The sequence below is a fragment of the Stenella coeruleoalba genome, assembly GCF_951394435.1.
Source record: "Stenella coeruleoalba genome assembly, chromosome: 20".
NCBI classification, from domain to species: domain Eukaryota; kingdom Metazoa; phylum Chordata; class Mammalia; order Artiodactyla; family Delphinidae; genus Stenella; species Stenella coeruleoalba.
Window position 1 is genome coordinate 2,836,335 of NC_137166.1, and position 17,596 is coordinate 2,853,930.

General features: G+C 58.0%; 1 protein-coding gene across 1 annotated transcript; it reads right to left on the reverse strand.

Moving 5' to 3' along the window:
- Positions 1–919: 919 nt before the first annotated feature.
- Positions 920–11,503, reverse strand: FOXF1 (forkhead box F1). Its single transcript, XM_079906381.1, has 2 exons — positions 9,972–11,503; positions 920–8,531 (listed from the first exon to the last, which is right to left on the reverse strand). Exons 1-2 carry the CDS (start codon positions 11,089–11,091, stop codon positions 8,371–8,373), a joined length of 1,281 nt encoding a protein of 426 aa, XP_079762507.1. The 5' UTR covers positions 11,092–11,503; the 3' UTR covers positions 920–8,370.
- Between the last annotated feature and the right edge of the window lie 6,093 nt (positions 11,504–17,596).

Genomic DNA, 17,596 nt, shown 5'->3' on the forward strand with positions numbered 1-17,596 from the left:
AGGGTGATTTGTTCTTTATTAATAATCAGTGGCATAATTTCATTTATAACAATGTTACTATGTGAATTATATGATGCACTTATAAATACACATTACTGGAGATACAATTTAGAAATACAAATTATATAGATGCGCAAGTGCGTAATTTCGTTTATATTATAACAATGTTACTATATGAATTATATGATGCATTTATAGATACACATATATTACTGAAGATACAATTTAGAAATACAAATTATATAGATGCGCAAGTGTGTGATTTCACCTGACCCTCACAGTCGCTTCTGAGAGAAGCAGGTAACAGACGGGTAACTGGCCCACAGTCCCCCAGCTTTGGTAGTGAAGCCAGGAGTCGGGTTGTAGCTCATTGTAGACTAGGCCCGAGTTATCTTCTTTCACTGTGGGTCACCTTCACCTTGCCACCTAAGGTAGAAAGAGGCACACAAAACCGTGTCATTTTCTAGAAGAGAGATGCAGGGTGGGGTGATACCCCCAGGTGCACACATGCTAGTGGCAGAGACACCCCTGGGGCTGGGGCTGCTCAGTTCAGGAGCCTGCAGGAGAGTCTCCAGGCAGGGGGCGGTGGGTTTTGTCCACTCTCCGTTGCATCCGTCCTGCTGCCTTCAGTTCTGATGTGCACGTCACTAGGTAGCTGCCCCTGTTGGAGCCCTCAGTCTGAGGGTCACCAGGCCAGCTTTCCGTCTGTTGCTTGAAATGGCCCCGTATTTTATTGCACGTGTGGATGAGGCAGCTGAGGCACCGAGTTGTGATGGCTTGTTCCCCGGTGCGTGGCGGAGCCCCTCTTGTCCCCTACCACGCCCTGCCCTGCGAGTCCCACTTGCTTTGCCAGGCCTTGTCGTCATCCTAGGTTTTCACTGGAGACTGCCTGGGCGATCTTTCAAACAAGCAGAGACTTCTGAATAGCGGAACCCACACTCCTGTTCCTCCAGTGGGGCAGGATTTCTTCTTGTGAATGGAATTCTTTATTTCCAACGTCCATAAATCACAAAAGTTATAATGGGAGCTGACATGTGACCATGTAATGTGGACATTTTGCACTTTGGATGTTTTGGAAGCAATAAACTCAGACCCTGAAGTGCTGAGTTGTGAGCAAACTAAACATCCCTGCCTGCCTCGGAGGGTGGATTAACTCACTTAACCCTTAGAAGAATCCCGTGAAGCAGGTGTTGTTACGTTCCCATTTTCTAGGTGAGAAAGATGTGGCTCCCAGAGGTTATCCGACTTGTTCAGGTCACACAGCAGAGCTGACCTTCAGTCCCAGGGCCTCTCCCCACCATCAAGGGAGAAGCCTGTCCGTCGTCATCTCTTGACTACCAACAGGCCTCCGAGGTAGCTGGGAGCCAGGGTGGCCCATGGGGACACCAGAGACAATTGATTTAGTGGTGGAGGCACGTGGTGTTGAAGCCACACCCGCCAGGGTTGGCAGTGAATCCAGCTCCGACGGGCCCTTGCTGTGCCACCTCAGGTGGAGTGCTTGCCCTCTCGGTTTCTTCACCTGTAAGCCCTTCATAGATTTTCTAATCACTTAATCCTTTGAGAGGAGTTCTCCTACCATCACCCCCATTTTAAAGATGGGGAAGCTGAGGCATAGTGGGGAGGCACCGGCCCGAGCTCACAGTTGGGAAGCAGTGGAGTTGGGACTCAAACTCAGGCTCTCTGACTCCCAGGGTCTCAATCCTGGGCTCATCGCCTGCTTTTCCAGGGTCGGCAGGTCTCCGTGTGTGCAGGGAGACGTCTCCTGGAGCCGACACGCTGTCTCGAGGGGTGGGTTTGAAGCCATGTTTGCTTTCTTCCTTTCCCCTTTCTACAGTTTATTTTATTTTAAATAAGCCCTATCATTTGTGTAATTAGGAAAAGACTAAATTCATTTAGTTTAGCTGCCTCCCAAAAAACGCCAGCTGCACCTTAACAAAGGTCAGAGACCCTGAAACATCAGAATCAGGTTTATCTGTGCACAGCCTCTGTCCACGTTCAGGTGAAATCAATTTTCCTCAGTGGGTCCCTGCTGTTATCCCAACAAAAACGGCGAGGTGGACAGCAGGTGGCGCTGTCCCCTCAGAAACAGCCAGGGGCGGAATCCCTGGGACCGTTCAGGTGCTAGGCTGCCTCCTCTCCTAGGGAGGGTCCCCTGCCCCGAGCTCTCTGCCCAGGGAAGGCTTCTGACCATTTGGACAGAGATGGCCCAGCCCTCCCTGCTTCACCCCAAGCTGTGACCCCGCAAAGGTGTTACAGCAGGATCCAGAAACAGGGTGTGCTGAACTATGGGGCTGGCTTTGGTGGAAATTTCCAAATGCAGAAACGTTGTCTCCTTTTCCAGGGGACATCTGCGGGCCCGGCATGCCCCGTGGTCGTGAACCCTGACACAGCAGGGTTCATGGAGCCCGTGCCTCCTCCCTGGTGTGATGCCGTGGTTTTAATGACATAAGCCTGGGGAGGCTTATCACCACCGTTACTCCTCAGACCACTGTCCAGCTGCGGCGTTTCTCCCTGGGCTGCCACCCCACTGACACAGTGAACTGCAGGAAATCAGCCGCAGGGCACAGTCTACACCGGCCCCAGTGCCTCTGTCCGCTCTGGACAGGCTCACCCTTCGGGGTCCCCAGACAGCCCGTGCTGTAGGAGTCGGAGGGGACCTTGGTGGCCACGCCCACACGGGGGTCTTGAACAGCACCAGCCTTCTGCCTCCGCTGGGGGCTTGGGTTGCCTTGGCCTTGGTGACGTTGCCTCTTTAGGGTGTTGACACGACCGACCCCAAGTATCCTGGTGCTGTTGACCCGTGTCAGCAGGGGTGTGTCAGCCGCTGAATCTTGTCTGACCCGATGGCAGAGGGCAGTGGGTACTCAGTGTCCCTGAATGAGTGAATCTGTGCCAGATGCTTCCTCTGTCCTGTGTTTCGTGCGAACGGTATTTTACACTTGCAGAGTCCGTTGTCCCTCTTCCCCTGCCTATCCCCAGAGCACAGAGATCAAGACAGTTAAGGGCCCCATGATTTGTCTCGGTCCCACAATAAGTCAGTGCGCCATCGTGAGTGGACGTGGCTTGCCAGCGGGAGATGCTAAACAAGGGCCTCCCTCCTTAAAACAGCCCAGAACTCTGAGCTCTTGGTACCCAGAAGATTCCAGAGGCAGAGCAGGAGGGCGCAGCCACATATGCTGCCCCAGCTGGCCTCTCTTCCTTGAGCTTCATCTTTTGTTTGAGTTTTTCTCCGTTGGACTGAGGGGCCCAAGGAAGTGAAGGGATCTCTCATGGAGGTCCGTGGTGGGAACCTACGAAAACCAGGTCCACTGTCCCAGAGAGGAGGTGAAAGTCAGGGGTCTGAGCTGGGGCTGCTAGGAGGGCCTCCCCCCCCCATCCAGATGCAGGCAGGGGGATCAGAGGGACCCCAGTCCCTTGTGCTGCCCCTGACCATTGCCATCTCCCCGGAAGAGGCAGGAGGCTGGCAGAGGCTGGGTCACGGACCACACTTCAGCTTCCCTCTTTTATCACTAGGCCTCATGGCTGGAGGAAAATGGGTGTCCAGGAGCCATGGGGCACAGTGGTTAGGGACATGGGCTTTGTGGTCAGAAAGTCCTGGGTCTGAGTCCAAATTCCACCTCTTACCAGCAGTGTCTTGATAACGTCCCCTAACCTCTCTGAGCTCATTTCTGAATCTGGAGTCGAGAGCAGTAAGTCGTAGGACCTGCCTGAGAGGGCTGCCGAGAAGGTGGACAGAGGTGGTGTGGAGAGAGGACGGCCGCGTGGCCAGCGCAAGGCGCCTCCTGCACAAACCCGAGCCCCGCGTCTGCTCGCCTGGGCGCCAAGTGCCCCCCATCAGCTGCTGCTTAGGATCACAGCTGGCTGGGCCACTGGGCGGGAGGGGGCAGCAGAGGCCACAATGAGACTCCTTCACCGGGGTTTTCTCAGGAGCCCAGAGAATGCTGGACGAGAGACTCTAAACTTCGCACCCATCAGGACCACCTGGACATCTGCGAGCCTGTGGATTCCCGGGTCCCACCTCCAGAGATTCTAATCCAGTGACTGTCAGCACCTGCCCCTGTGCAGTGTGCAGTGTGAGCAGACACCCCTAGTATTTCTGATGCGGGCAGTTCCTGGGCCGCACTCTGAACCACCCTCAGAAGTGAAGCCCTTGAGCGCAGGGTTAGGAGATCCTGGGGAGGGTCCACATCGGAACCGAACTCCTGACTCAGCCCCACGTTAGAATTCCATCTTTGGAGCCAAGTGGGACGTCTTTCTTCTCCCTGGGAACGGAGGGAAAGTCCAGGTGCGTCATACTGGAAGATGGGGCGTCCAGCGGTTCCCAAGCTGGTTGCCCGAGTCCCTGAGCAGGAGGCCTTGTAGAATATGGGTTCTTGCAACTCGTTTGACACCCACCCCACACTCCAGGGGAGGAGGATAAGTAATGCGCACCTCATAGCCATTCCTGGCTGGGCGTCCTGGGGCAAGGCTGTCCTCTTGCTCCTGGCAGGTGTCACCTCGCTGACCACTGAGGTGAGGAGAACCGAGGCTCCGAGGTAACATGTCTCACCCAGGTCTAGTGGTGCTGGAGCTGGGACTCTAGCTCCATCTCTGCACTGCTTCCAGGAGAGCTGCAGGCGGGGAGCCACTCCCCTCCCTGTCCCTAGCCCTCCAGCCCCAAAGGGCAAAGAAAACGGCAGGACCAGGCAGGCACTTCCCCTTCGGAAGCACGCACCCTGAGTGCCGACTGGTCGCTAGGCCTGCAGCTCGCGTCTGCCAGGGGCTGGGGAGCCGGGACACTGCGCCAAGGCGCCGCTGCTGCTGCTGCCGCCGCTTGGGGCTGCGATGGCCTGCAGCCGAGGTTCAGCTGTGTCCCAGCCGTCGGCCCTGCGCAGGGAACTGCCACGGGAGGTGTAATCCACGAACAGAAGCCCTGTCGTGAACATCCTGGCCGCTGCCCCACCTCCTGGCCTATTGTTTTGGGGAGTATTCATACCCTTGGGGTATTTTGACTGCGGTGTTCCAGGACAGACCCCCGAAAGATGTGTGCAGAACTTTGAATTAATTCTCTCGAAAATGTCCCTAAGCTAGAATGATACCCCTTTATGCACCCAGGGCGTGGGATTTTGCACCGGACTCAGAAGCGCCTTTGCATTTTAAGCTGGTAACTTGCACAAGCCGTGCACGCTTTTGTGTTGGCACCGGGGGTGGGAGCTTCATCCCCGTGGTCCCTGTGCGAGCCAGGCCGAAATGGGCCTTGGGGAAGACTCGAGTGAACGTGGTCTTGCGCAGGGGCAGCGGGCGGCTTTGTGAAATCTTGGTCCTGGGCGTGGAGGCAATTATGCCTGTAGAATCTGACCCTTTCGGGTGTGCCTGGAGCCACACTCTCCCCGCGGGGAAGGCTGGACTTTGCTCTCATCCCCAGGCTCCAGGTCAGGCCCCAGGCAGGCCAGGCCCATCCCTGATCCCTGGGCTGGTTTTCCTGCACAGGCCCCTCTGGGTGCGTCCCACCTGGCCTGGCCCAGACGTGGGCACGCCGGGAGATCTTGCTGAAATGAAGGCGCTCCGGGGGAGATGAACAGGAGACCGGGGTTCGCCGCCGCCCCCCATCCTCCACTCTGGTCCGGCGGCGCCAAAGCCACGTGCTACCAGGGCGCACCAAGGGGCCAGGGGAGTGGGTGCGGGGGCTGGAGACGCTGCCCGAGAAGACAGGGAGCGCGCCGACTGGGCTGGCATTGGGTTTCTCCTAATCAGCCCCACTTCCCCGGAGCCTCCATCCTAATTGGGGCGCAGGCTCCGATGGAGGAAGCAGGGGGCCCCACGCCTGCCTGCCTGCCTCCCTGCCAAGATTGTCTGGAGCCCCAGCACGGCGTTCCTGCACTGGAGGCCTGGGGGCTTTTCTCTGGCCCCGTTCTGGGCACCAACGGGAGGCAGGGGGTGCGGAGAGGTGGCCTCTGCCCCGGAAGACAGTGCCTCCTCCGCCCTCCATGAAGCTGCTCCCCGCCCGCTGCCCAGGAGACCCGGGCCCGCCGCTTCGGCCGCCCAAGACCCCGAGGGACGGAGTCGCCGGCTTTTTCCTGTGCCCTTTATCTCGGTTTTATAGACAGCTGTTAGTTTGGGGCATTAATTGCTTGGGCGAGTTTATTGATAATTTTGATGTAACAGAGCACCGGAGAAATTGCCCTCACGTCCAGAATGTCAGATTTGAGAAGAACCAGGTTCAGAGGCTCACGACCCCACGACGCGGAGAAGCTGTGGTGGGTCTTGAACGGCTGCACCGACAATGTGACTTTATTGTGTTTGTTTTCCTAGGTAGCTGGGAATTGGAATAGAAGGAGGGTCAGTAGGGGAGACAGACTTTTTAAAATGGATTTTTCCCCTAATGATTTAGGGGGAAATGTAAGCAGATTGGAAACATGCCTATCACCTTGCTCTCCCACCAACAGCCTTTTTCCTGCTCAAATTTTACTCGCTTCTCCATTGGGGAAAACCAAGTGCAGGGCACACACACACACACAAAAAAATCCTACCAAAAAAAAAAAAAAACCTTAAAAGGTGTTCCATGATTTATAACAGCTAGAATATGCGAACAGTAAAGTCTGAAACTCAAAGTACAATTCTCATTGGTCTTGGAGTGGCCAAAACAAAAATGTAAAATATTTTACGTATATACATATATATATATATATATATATACACGTATATATATGTTTTTTTCCCTGGGGGAGGGACAACTATAGTTTTTCTTTAAACGTTTGCTTATTTCTTTAAAACAAGAAACGACATATCGAGGGGCAGAGGGCTCTTCTTAAAAAACAGAAGCCAAGAAAAAGAGTTACTCTCGTCCAGATTTCACCTCAGCGTGAAATGAAGAGTGAAAAGAGAAGGATTAGCCAAGAAATAAAAAAGAAGAAAAAAGGATTAAGAGTCATCCATACTTTAAATTTAAAAAAAAAAAAAAAAGGCTGGCGATCCCAGGCTCGTTTCTGTCTGTATTTGGAAGATATTCTCCAATCCCAATAAAATACTCATGCGATTTTATTTCTAGTTGATACAATATTAAAGGCCATGTACAAATGTTATACATTTTTATTTTTGTTCTTTTTTAGGAAAAAATACACAAAAGGCAAAAACATCCTCAAATTGTCATTTTTATACAGTGCAGAAGGAAATTTAAAATACGTGTCACAAACGCTGCACCCCAGCAGCCAAAATGCTAAAAAAAAAGGGGGGGGCCTTCATTTTATATATATATATATTTATTTATTTATATAAAACATATGGAAATTTGTCTTTACACAGATCGGACTTAGTTTCAAATTTACAATGGATACCTAAAAAAAAAATCTACGCGGCAAATATTGCCAACAAAGTTACACCATTAATACTGATAAACGGAGGAGCCTATGCGGTGTTTCGATTATTAGGGAAAGAAAGTAGAATAAATAACAGGATGAGCCTTGCTATCGTTTTTTTAAAAGTGCCTTAACCTTTCTGCGTCACCGCAATCCTGAATCCGAGCGCTCAGCGGGCCTTCCCGGTCCCCGCGGCGCCGTGTTTTCCTCACTCTCCCACCAGAAGGTTTACAGTAGAGATCAGGAGACAGCCAGGTCTCGGGAGAAAAACACCGACCAAAAAAGTCAAAATAAAGTTAGAAACCAAACCAAAAACACTGAAGAGAAGGATGGAGAGGAAGGCGGAGGGGGACGGCAGCAGAGGCCCGAGAGCCGCCGCTTCTGGGCTCCTGGTTTCTTTCCTAAGACGAGCAGTGGCTTCAGAAATGCAAGTTATTCGCACAAGGATCCACCTGTGGTTGGTTGGAGGACTTCTGAGGTGGGGAGGGAGAAGGCGATTTCTTGCCCCCCCCTTCCCTGCAAAAGATGGCTCTGAAAGGAGACGCGCATTCCAAGACATTCTTTCAAAAAAAATTAAAAAAGATAAATACTCAACCAAAAAATAAAAGTATTTGATAATGACGGTCTCACACGTTTGCCTTTCTCCTTCCCCGACTTTTGCCATTGGAGGGGAAGAGGGGGAGAGACCTCAGCAGAATGCTTGTTTAGATGTTGAGGGTTTTTCCCCAACACAGCACCTTCTCAGCCGGTTTCAATAGGATCAAAAATAGATATTTATTTTTCAACAGCTGCAGTCAGATCAGGCCCCACCACCACCATGTTAAAGAAACTGTTGAGCGGGTGGCGGGGAGGTGCCGACAGCGGGGCTCCGTCGTTGCCTCGGGGATTCCTTTCCCGAATAATCCGGTCGGGGAGGGGTCAAACCCTTTTCTTCTGCCGACGGTTATACCTCGAAAATAAAGCAGTTTCTGGCGATGGGTTCCGAAGTCCCAGTGCTCGGCCAGCCCCTGCCCGGAGGGCCCCGGGGGCTGTGGCCTCACATCACGCACGGCTTGATGTCTTGGTAGGTGACCTGCTGGTGGTAGTAAGAGCCGCCGCCGGCTGAGTGCATGGACGAGGATGCCATTGTGTTGAAAGAGAAGACGAACTCCTTTCGGTCACACATGCTGGGCGACTGCGAGTGATACCGCGGGATGCCTGCAGGGCAGGGCGACAGGAAAGGGGACGTTAAAGGGTTAGCCTCCGGAGGCCAGAGTTCCAGGTGGAGAAGCACCTTTGCCCGAGGGGTGCACGGGGCAGGCTTGCCCGGCTCGGGCGCAGGGCTGGAGGCCTCTCCTCCACAGCGCCTCCCCATGTCTGAGTTCCCGGTCTCCGTAGGGCCGGCGCCCAAAGGGAAGATCCCCAGACACTGGCAAGGATCCCTGCTCCCCTGAGCGCCTGCTGGCTGGGCCTCTCCCACCTTGGACACCGAGCCTGGGCCGGGGCCTTCCAGAGGCTGACGGGGGAAGTGGTGAGAGGGGCCGAGATGCGCCAACAGAGAAGGTCCAGCGGCCTCCACTTTCAGGGCAGCCTGGGGCCTGTGCCTGGGGCTGGGCAGCCACCTTCCAACCCCAAAGGCTGCGGTGGCCCCAGAGCAGCCAGCCAGGCCGGCAGGGGCCAACACGGGGGCCAAGGGTGGCTTCTCCAGAGGAAGGACCCTTTGAGAACCGAGCCTCTGGGACAGCTGGAGCCCGCCTGGAGTTCGAAGCCGCCCAAGCTGGGCAACCCGGTGCAGAGGGCCCCTCCAGCCTCCAGGCCCGGCTCCTCCCCCCACAGGCTGCTGACAGCTGACTCCTGGCAGGCCCCTGCTTGGGTCACTCCAAGCTCTTCTCAGAACCAGGCCCAGAAGGCTGCTAGCGGGTGCCGAGATGGAGGATTCAGAAGGGAAGATTGCTGTGCACCTTCCTGCTCGGAGGATTGGGGGTGGGGCGGTACCTGGAGACCTGAAAACCTGGCTCCTGAGAAACAGGCTGTGTGGGGGGCCTGCAACTCTCACCCTCGATCGGGTCCCCTCTCTGCCTCTGTCACCACAAAATGCCCCGACTCAATGTTCGCGTGGCCCAGGCCTGATTCCTGAAAGGCCGGGCTCTGAGCCTCTGAGCAGGCGTGCAGACCGGCCGGCTTTGGGCCTAACTCTTCCGTCCTGCCCGGCTCAGAGCAGAGGCGGCTCTCCCGCAGCTTTTCTGGGGCGAGTGGGGAGAGTGAGCCAGCTGTCCGGGGCTGGGCCTGGCTCCATCCCGGGAACTTGCTGAGGTGTGAGGGGGCTAAGGGACCTGAGAGGACTTAGAATATTGGAGTCTAATAAGTCTTTTTGGTGAGGACGGGGCCTACCTGGCCAGGCTGGGGCAGCCAGCAGCTGGGAGTTGAAACAGAAAAGGAGAGAAAACGACATCTTAGTCCATACTGGGGGCTCCAGGCTGCACTCGCGTCTCAAATGGGGGGAGGTGGGGCTGAGAGGCACCCTGGGGAGCTTGGCACCGCACAGAAGTGGCCGCAGGCTGTGGCCCAGGGCGGTCAGCAGCTTCTGGGGGCTGGGTCTGCAGTGCACTCACAGATGTGCTCCCCTCAGGACTGGGACAGTTCAACCTCCCCACTCACCTTGCAGCTCAGCTGGGGTGTTGTGACTGTTCTGGTGCAGATACGGCTGGTCCAGGGAATGCGTGGAGAGGCTGCCGGACAGGGGGTTGGCCGCGGGGTTGCAGGGGGACAGGGGCTGCTGCTTGATGTAGGAGGCGCTGCTGTTGAGCGCCGCGGAGGCGGAGGGCGGCCAGGCGGCCGCCGAGCCTGAGTAGACGGCGTGGGGCTCCATGACCCCACCGGCGGCCGCGGGCAGCAGTGGGGAAGCAGGCACCGAGCTGTCGTGGTGCGGGTACTCGCCGGCCGCCGCGGCGCCGCAGCTGCCCATGTACGAGTGGCCACCGTTGGCGGGCAGGTGGGGCACCGAGTGGCTGGGCAAAGCCATGCCGTCCACGTTGCCCGGCAAGTGGCCGTTCATCATGCCCAGACCTCCCTCCAGCGCCAGGCTGTTGGGCGGGCACGAGAGGCCGCCGGCGGAGCCCTGGAAGCTGTAGGTGTCCGGGAGGTGGTTGAAGCCGAGCCCGTTCATCATGCTGTACATGGGCTTGAGCGCCTGGCATTTCCTTCGGAAGCCGCGCGGCCGCCGCCGAAAGGAGCCCTCCTCGAACATGAACTCACTGGCCGGGTCGATGGTCCAGTAGTGGCCCTTGCCCGGCCGCCCGAGGCCCTTGGGCAGCTTGATGAAGCACTCATTGAGCGAGAGATTGTGGCGCACCGAGTTCTTCCAGCCCTGGTAGGAGCCGCGGAAGAAGGGGAAGCGGCTCTGCAGGAACTGGTAGATCTCGCTGAGTGTCAGGCGCTTGGTGGGCGAGCTCTGGATGGCCATGACGATGAGCGCGATGTACGAGTAGGGCGGCTTCTCGGGGCGCCGGATGCCGGCGTTGGTCTTCTTGGCCTTGGACGGGCCGGACGACGCGGGGTCCATGGCCGCGCCGCCTCCCCCGCCGCCGCCGTGCGGTGGCTGCTGCTTCTCGGGCGCCGAAGACATCGGGTGGCTGCTGCCGCCGCCGCCGCTGCCGCTGCTGCTCTGCGCCGCTGACGAGCCGGGAGGAGGAGGAGGAGGAGGAAGAGGAGGGGGAGGGGGAGGAGGGCAAGGGGGAGGGGGCTGCGCGCGCGGGGCTGGCTGCACCTCTGCCGTCATCGGCGGCCACTTCTCCCGAGCGAGCCTCGGCGCGCCCTCCCCCGCCCGCTCGCTCGCTCGCTCGCTCGTCCTCCCCGAGGAGCTGATGGATCCGCGGGCGGTTGGCGCAGAGCCCCCTCTCTCTCCAGCTGCCTCCTCCCCCCACCTACTCTCCTCCCTCTTTCCCTCTCGCCCTCCCACAAGGGAAGGAGCCGAGCAGAGGCTGAGAGCAGGCTGTCTGCAGCCTGGGCGGAGGCCGCTAGGAAGCCCCCCACCGGTTTTGCGGGGGAGGCACCACCTCTCGGGCCGGTGGCCGTGCGCCCCCGCGGGGAGCAGCGCTCGGTCCCCACCACCCGCGGCGCTCGGCTCCACGACTCCAGCCGAGGCCGCCCTCTCTGCCTTGTCTCTCGGCGGCGTCTCGCGGGCCGGCGTAAGACCCTCCAGGAGTTCCCTCCCCTCCCTGCCCCCCTCCGGCCCCCGCGGTGGTGGGCGCTTAAAGGGCCCCCACCTTCGCCTCCCAGCGTCCGCCTGCAGAACCCGCCCCGCCTCCACCAACCTGGCGAGCAAGTGTTAAAGCGCCCTCGGCCCGCGGTTCAGCCCAGCTGCGCGCAGGCCCCCCGCCTTCCCTGCCCGGCCCGCGCGGAGGAAAACGCACCCCGGGTCCCGGGCCTTCCCCGACGCGTACTGCTCGGTGGCAAATCGCAACTGCAGTGGCGGCCGTGGCCGCCGGGTCGTGACCATCGCGGACGCAGCCGGTTCGGCTACGGGTCCCCGCGGCCGGCGGGCGTGTGTTCCCGCGAGGGACCGCCTACCCACTCTCCCCGCCCCGGGAAGGACTGCGCCGCGCCCGGGACTTTTCGGACTCGCCCAGCCCGGCGCGAGCGGGCGGGCAGCCGATGGAGCCGAGCGCGGGCGGAAAACGAAAGCGCAGGGCGGGTCGCTGCCGCTTTGTCTCCGGCGCCGCAGGCTGTTCGGGGAGCGAGTGAGAACCTCTGGCCTTGCGGAGACCAACATCTCACGGGCTTCCCGAACAGGCGGCCACGCTCATTCACTTACTTGTGCACTCGTGCACACACATGCATACACTGATGCACATGCAAACCCGGTAAATTTCGCAGACTCAGACGTGCAAACTCACACCCACGCGTTCGTTCCCACTCACGCGCACACGGCGCTCAGGCATGTGCGTGCCCACTCGTGCGCTCACTCACGCGCACACAAAAGGCCCACAGGAGCTTCAGTTCGCACCTACTCCCACTCATGTGCACACTAGCCACGCTGATCTGAGCTCACACATAACTCAGTTGACCCCCCCCCCCAGCATACACACTGAAAACCCGCCTATTTGGCCCCGCAGTCCCTGTGTCCCCGCTTCCCAAGAGCAGGTTCCGATTTCTCGCAGATGGTAAAGGCCCTGGCAGGAAGTTTATACGGTTCAACGTAAACACATTCTGGGGGATTCTTTAATAATAATAATAGAGAATTCCGCGTGCGCGGGGGGAGTTGGCCTAATGCCCCTGTGGGCTCGGCCTGCCGCCGCCGCGGGGGCCTCTGACATTGAGCGCCAGGCCAGGTTCCGGAAAGCAGTCTGCGCGGGCGGGGAGCATGGGCCCGGGCGGCCCTCGCGCGCCGGGCTGCCCGCAGCGGGGGGCTCGCACGCAGCCTTACCCCGCCAACCTCCCGGCGCTGGGGTGCGGGCTAGGACGGGGTAGGGGGGACGGTGGCGCCGAGCACAGGATGGCGCAGGAGCCGGGCGCAACGCTGCACGCGGGGACCCAGGTGAGTGCTGTTCGCTCGCAGACTTCGGAGGAGGGAGGCGAGGGGTGTTTTCGCGGGTCGTCGCCAGGAGCCAGGACGCCGTGCTGCGGCGCGAGCTGGGGCGAGAGGCGTGTGCCGGGCTCGGAGTGTGGCCCCGCGGCGCTTTTCAAAGCCCACCGGCCTCTCGGGTTTCTCGGGCCTCCTTGTCAACCCACTGACGCCCCTCCTCGCTCCGACGCCTTCAGCTTCGGCGGTAGACGCGTCGTCGCCTTCGGGACGCCTGGCACGTCCATGCGAGGAGCTGGGGGTCTCGGCGGCGTAGCCTGCCCTGGCGGAGCGCGCTCGCGGGAGACTAGAAAGCCAGCTTCTCTGCGCTGCGCTTTCGCTCGGCTCCCCCGGCCTCGGCTCCGCACGCAGGCAGGGGTCGGTCGGCAGGGGAAGGGTGAGTGTGGGATGTGACCGCGTCGTGTGCGGTTGTCTTCGCGCAGGTAGACGCGCGCTGGCAGACCCACTCCCACTTCCCAGAGCCCACCCAGCATCCACCGACCGCAGGCATCCTGAGCACCGCGCACAGCCTCGGCCTCCATACGTCAGAGAACACCCCTCACACAGCTCAGGCGCCCCAACCCTTGCACGAGCGCTCTGGCCTGCCCACCGCCGAGGACACACTTTCGGTTACGTGCACACACTCCTGCGCTGCGCGTTCGCCCACGCACAGCCCGCCGCACATGCACACGCGATCGCACGCACGGCCGCTCCACTCGCGCGCGCACACGTCCACGCACACGCAATCTCACATTTCTCTCTCCATCACTTTTTTTTTTTTCTTTTTCCCGCCAGACGGCAGCTGCAGGGTAGGAGGCCCCGCGGCGCTGGGAGGGAAGTTCCCGAGAAGGGGTCGCTACTACCAGCTGCCGGGAGCACATCTGGCCTTTAGAAGAGAGGCTATTGGGGGAGGTTGCCCCACTCCCAAGGCAGCGAGGGGTGCAACGCAAAGCCCCGAGGCTCCCAGAAAGTGATAGTAACCCCTCCCTTTCTCTCGCTCCTCCCCCACTGACAGGACGCTCCAAAATGAGGGGGCTCTATAGAGCATGAAGTTGGGGCCCCTTTTTCCAGTAGCCCCCTTCCCTCTTAGGCCCTCTCTAGTTGGGAGAGGGCTACAGATTCCGTCTTCAGCTAACCCACAGATCAGTTTCCCTCACTCCTGCCCATCACTGTTTCTCAGCGGCTCCCTTTGCAGGCTCCTGTGTGTTTTGGGGTGGGAAAGCTCCGGCCTTCCTGGGAGGAAGTGTGGAGTCAGGGCCCCGCCTGGCCTCCACTTACCCCGAGGTCTAACAGTAGAATAGACTTTGCCGGGGAAGGCCAGCAGTTGCTGTGCCCAGGGAGAGGCTGAACGGCCTCCGAGCCTCAGGAATGCGGCAGACAGAGGCTCTCCCCCAACCCCGCATCTCCACTGGGGCAGGAGGTAAAGTGGAGGGGAATGAGTTCCAGCTGTGTGATTTGGAGGTTCCCCCCCCCCCCCCCAGTTCTGGAAAGAGCCACAGCCATGGCAAGGAGGGCTTTCCCAGGTGGCCGGAGACTAAGCTCTCGCCTCTTAAGATGCCCTGAGAGGTCGCTCCTGATCCTGTCTTTGGGGGATGGAGAAACCGAGGCCCTGGCCTGGGTCGGCCAGCGCTGCCGAGCGGAGCATCTCTCTGTGGTTTGCTCCGCCTCCAGGGGCTGACTGTCATCGAATTTTACCCTCCCAGATGCCTCGTTACAGGCCGAGAGTGGAGAGAGAGGGGTGTCTAGAGATGCTTCTGTTGCCCCCTACCCCTGGCTTTCCAGGCTCAAGGGCCCTGAGACCCACTGGAGAACTGACGGTGATAAAATAATAACCACCGCCACACACACATGACGATAATAGGATTTATCGATTGCTGGCCATGCATCCGGTATTGAGCTAAGACTTATAAACGCCTCTCAGATGTTCTTGATGTTTCTCTGGGCTGTGAATCCCTTTGATAAACTGTTGAAAACTAAAACCCTACGCCCACCCCTTCCAGAGGAAAGATACCTGCGACATTTGTAGAGTGATTTTCAAGGTTTTGCCAAATGCCTGGAGCCCACCCGTGAATCCCCAGCCTCCCATCCACGAAGCCAGGACTGTGGTTAAACACCCCAAGGATACTTGTTTAACCTTCACAGATGACCCTACCAGGTCAATATTATCCCTCCCTTTACAGATGGGCTCAGTGACATTGCCCCACGTCCTAGGTCACGCTGCAGAGGCAGGACACAAATCCAGGTCTGAGCAGGACCGGGGTTAAGCCTCCGGAGCACAGGGCAGAGACTGTCTACGTGCAGACTCACAACCGTGGTCCGAATTTGAGTCCAGCCTCCACTATGTAGTGATGTTGCATAAGCCGTTTATGCATTTGTTCCTTGTCTTTTTTTGGCAGGGAGTGGGAGGGTGGGATTTATTGGGTGATTTTTTCCCCCAGCTTTATTGAGATACAATTAACTCATCGGGTATGTTTCAGGTGTGCAGAGTGTTGATTTGATACATTTATATGTTGCAAAATGACACCATCCCATCACGTAGTTACCATTTCTTTCTTTTCTTTTTTTGGGGGGGAGTGAGAACGTAAAAGATCTCTCTTAGCAACGTTTAAGTATATGATACAGTGTTGTTAGCTGTAATCCCCACGCTGTAACTTAGTGTCTTCATCTAAAAAATGGGACGAATAATGGCGTCTATTTCTTAGGGCTGTTGGGAGGATTGGACAAGACTGTGCAGAGAAAGACAGGCTCTCCAAACAGACAGAAACAAACAAAACCCCCAGGGGCCCAGCTCCAGGGACTGTCGGAGAAAACGCAGACAGGGATTCGGGCAGCTCTCTGCTCTTAGCGCAGAGATCTATCAAGAACACCCACCCATCCCAAATCCAATCTGCGCTCCAGCGCCGGCCCCAGGAACCCCAAAATGGGGAGGGGGGGTGTAAAAACAGACACGCCTGCCATGTCTCCCACTCCCCGAACCCAAGGTATTTTTACTGGCTAATTGCTTAAGTGAAGCCGCCCGGGCCGAGAGCGCGCCGTAACCCGAGCAGGGAACCAGATCCAGCTCGGATTGTGCCCGGGCCGGCAGCGCGGGCGCGGGCGGGGGCGGGGGCGGCCGCCGACCACCCACCGCGAGGGCAGCCGCCCTGCTCTGCATTAGCGCCGGCCCGCACCTCCCTCGTCCCCGCTCCCTCGAACCCCTTCCCCGGCGACGTCCAAAGGCGGCAGAAGGTAGCGCGGGCCGGGCCCCAGACCAAGGTGGGCGTTTGGCAGTAAAGGAAGCCTCTTGGCTTGCGGACGTCAGTGGGGGATTAGGGGTGGGAGGTTTGTGGTGAAAATGCGGCCCTGGGGACAGGAGACTGTGGGGAGAAGCGTCAGAGTCAGGAGGAGAGGGCACCCTCTCCCCAGTTACAGGGCGATCTGTGCACAGAGTAAGTGGGGTATTTCTCTGCAGACTCTGGAGGTGCACACGTATCGCGCGTGCCAATGTGCAGAATATTGTCCAGAGAGCAGGAACTATAGAACTAGAGAGGCACCGGGTAGTGCCCCGTAAGTGTGATCGTGTCAGGTGGGTGTACAATGTAAGGCCTGTGTGCACGGAATAGCACAAGGTGTGCAAATATAACTGTTTCCTGTGCTGAACATTATTAGGGTGTGGGTACCGCATAGTGGCTTCATGCGTAATGAATGTTTTAAGATGTGAATAATATGACACGTTGTGTGTGCAGAATATTTGAGGGCAATAAGAAGTGTCCTGTACACCAAATATTCTAAAGTGTGTGTAGTATGTAGCAGGTTACGCACGCTGGGGTGTGTACAGCATCACGTATTCTGGACAGAATACTGTAGGCTCTGCGGACCATATGATATAGAACTACGTGGACTGTTGTAAGGTGTGTGCGTGATATAATGGGTTGTATTGGACATGATATAGTGGTTTCACACGCACATCGTAAAGTACGGCGCGGTGCCTGTGCGCACCCGGGCAGCGTTTCGCAAGGAGAGGGGTCTGCGCTGTGACGCTGTGTCTGCCCGAGCGTCAGGCAGTGCGTTTGCAGTGGAGCATGGTGGCGTGAGTAGAACACCGTCAGGAGGTCTGCACGCAGCCAAGCATGCAATAATACAAGTACAGAGCTCACACATCCGACGGTCATGGAGGCCTGACCTTGTGCCCTCGCTAGGCACCTCAAGGCCACCACTCGCTCAGTAACCCCCACCATAACCCTGGGAGGCAGGTTCTGTTCTGATCTCAGGTCCCAGGGAAGTGAGTGATTCTCCTACTCTGTTTTTGTAGTGACAGAGCAACTTTCCTGCCCTGTGTCGTGCGGGGAAGGGAGGGCTGTCCTCGTCGGCATGGCATGGTGTGGGGACGTGGGGACGATTTACCTTCTGTGCGGGTCTTTGAGAGGCTGTGAGCTCAGAACCGTGTAAGCCTCTGTCTGCAGCCAGCACAGAAAAGACGCAGAGACAAGGAACGTGGGCAGAATGAGCACTAGAAGGGACCCCAAGTCCTGGGGAGCCCCAGCGCCCTCAGAAGGCCATTGGGGAGGCTCCTGCTCTGTGCTGCACACCCACACCTCGGGGTGCTGTCCCTGCTTGTGCCCGTTGCTGCCAGCCAAGCTCTAAACTAAGGCAGTCCTGTTGTCTCCTCTTGTCAATGGCAAGTCAGATTCTGGGGCCCCTTAGAGTGTTCCTGGGGCTACCCCACAGTGGGGAGGAGAGAGAG

What these genes read in the sequence shown, in the direction of transcription:
- FOXF1 (XM_079906381.1), bottom strand. Translation starts at nt 11,091, where the DNA reads ATGACGGCAGAGGTGCAGCCAGCCCCGCGCGCGCAGCCCCCTCCCCCT. An exon ending in CACCCCAGCTGAGCTGCAAG is followed by an intron (nt 8,532 to 9,971) that starts GTGAGTGGGGAG and finishes CCTGCCCTGCAG; the next exon opens with GCATCCCGCGGTATCACTCG.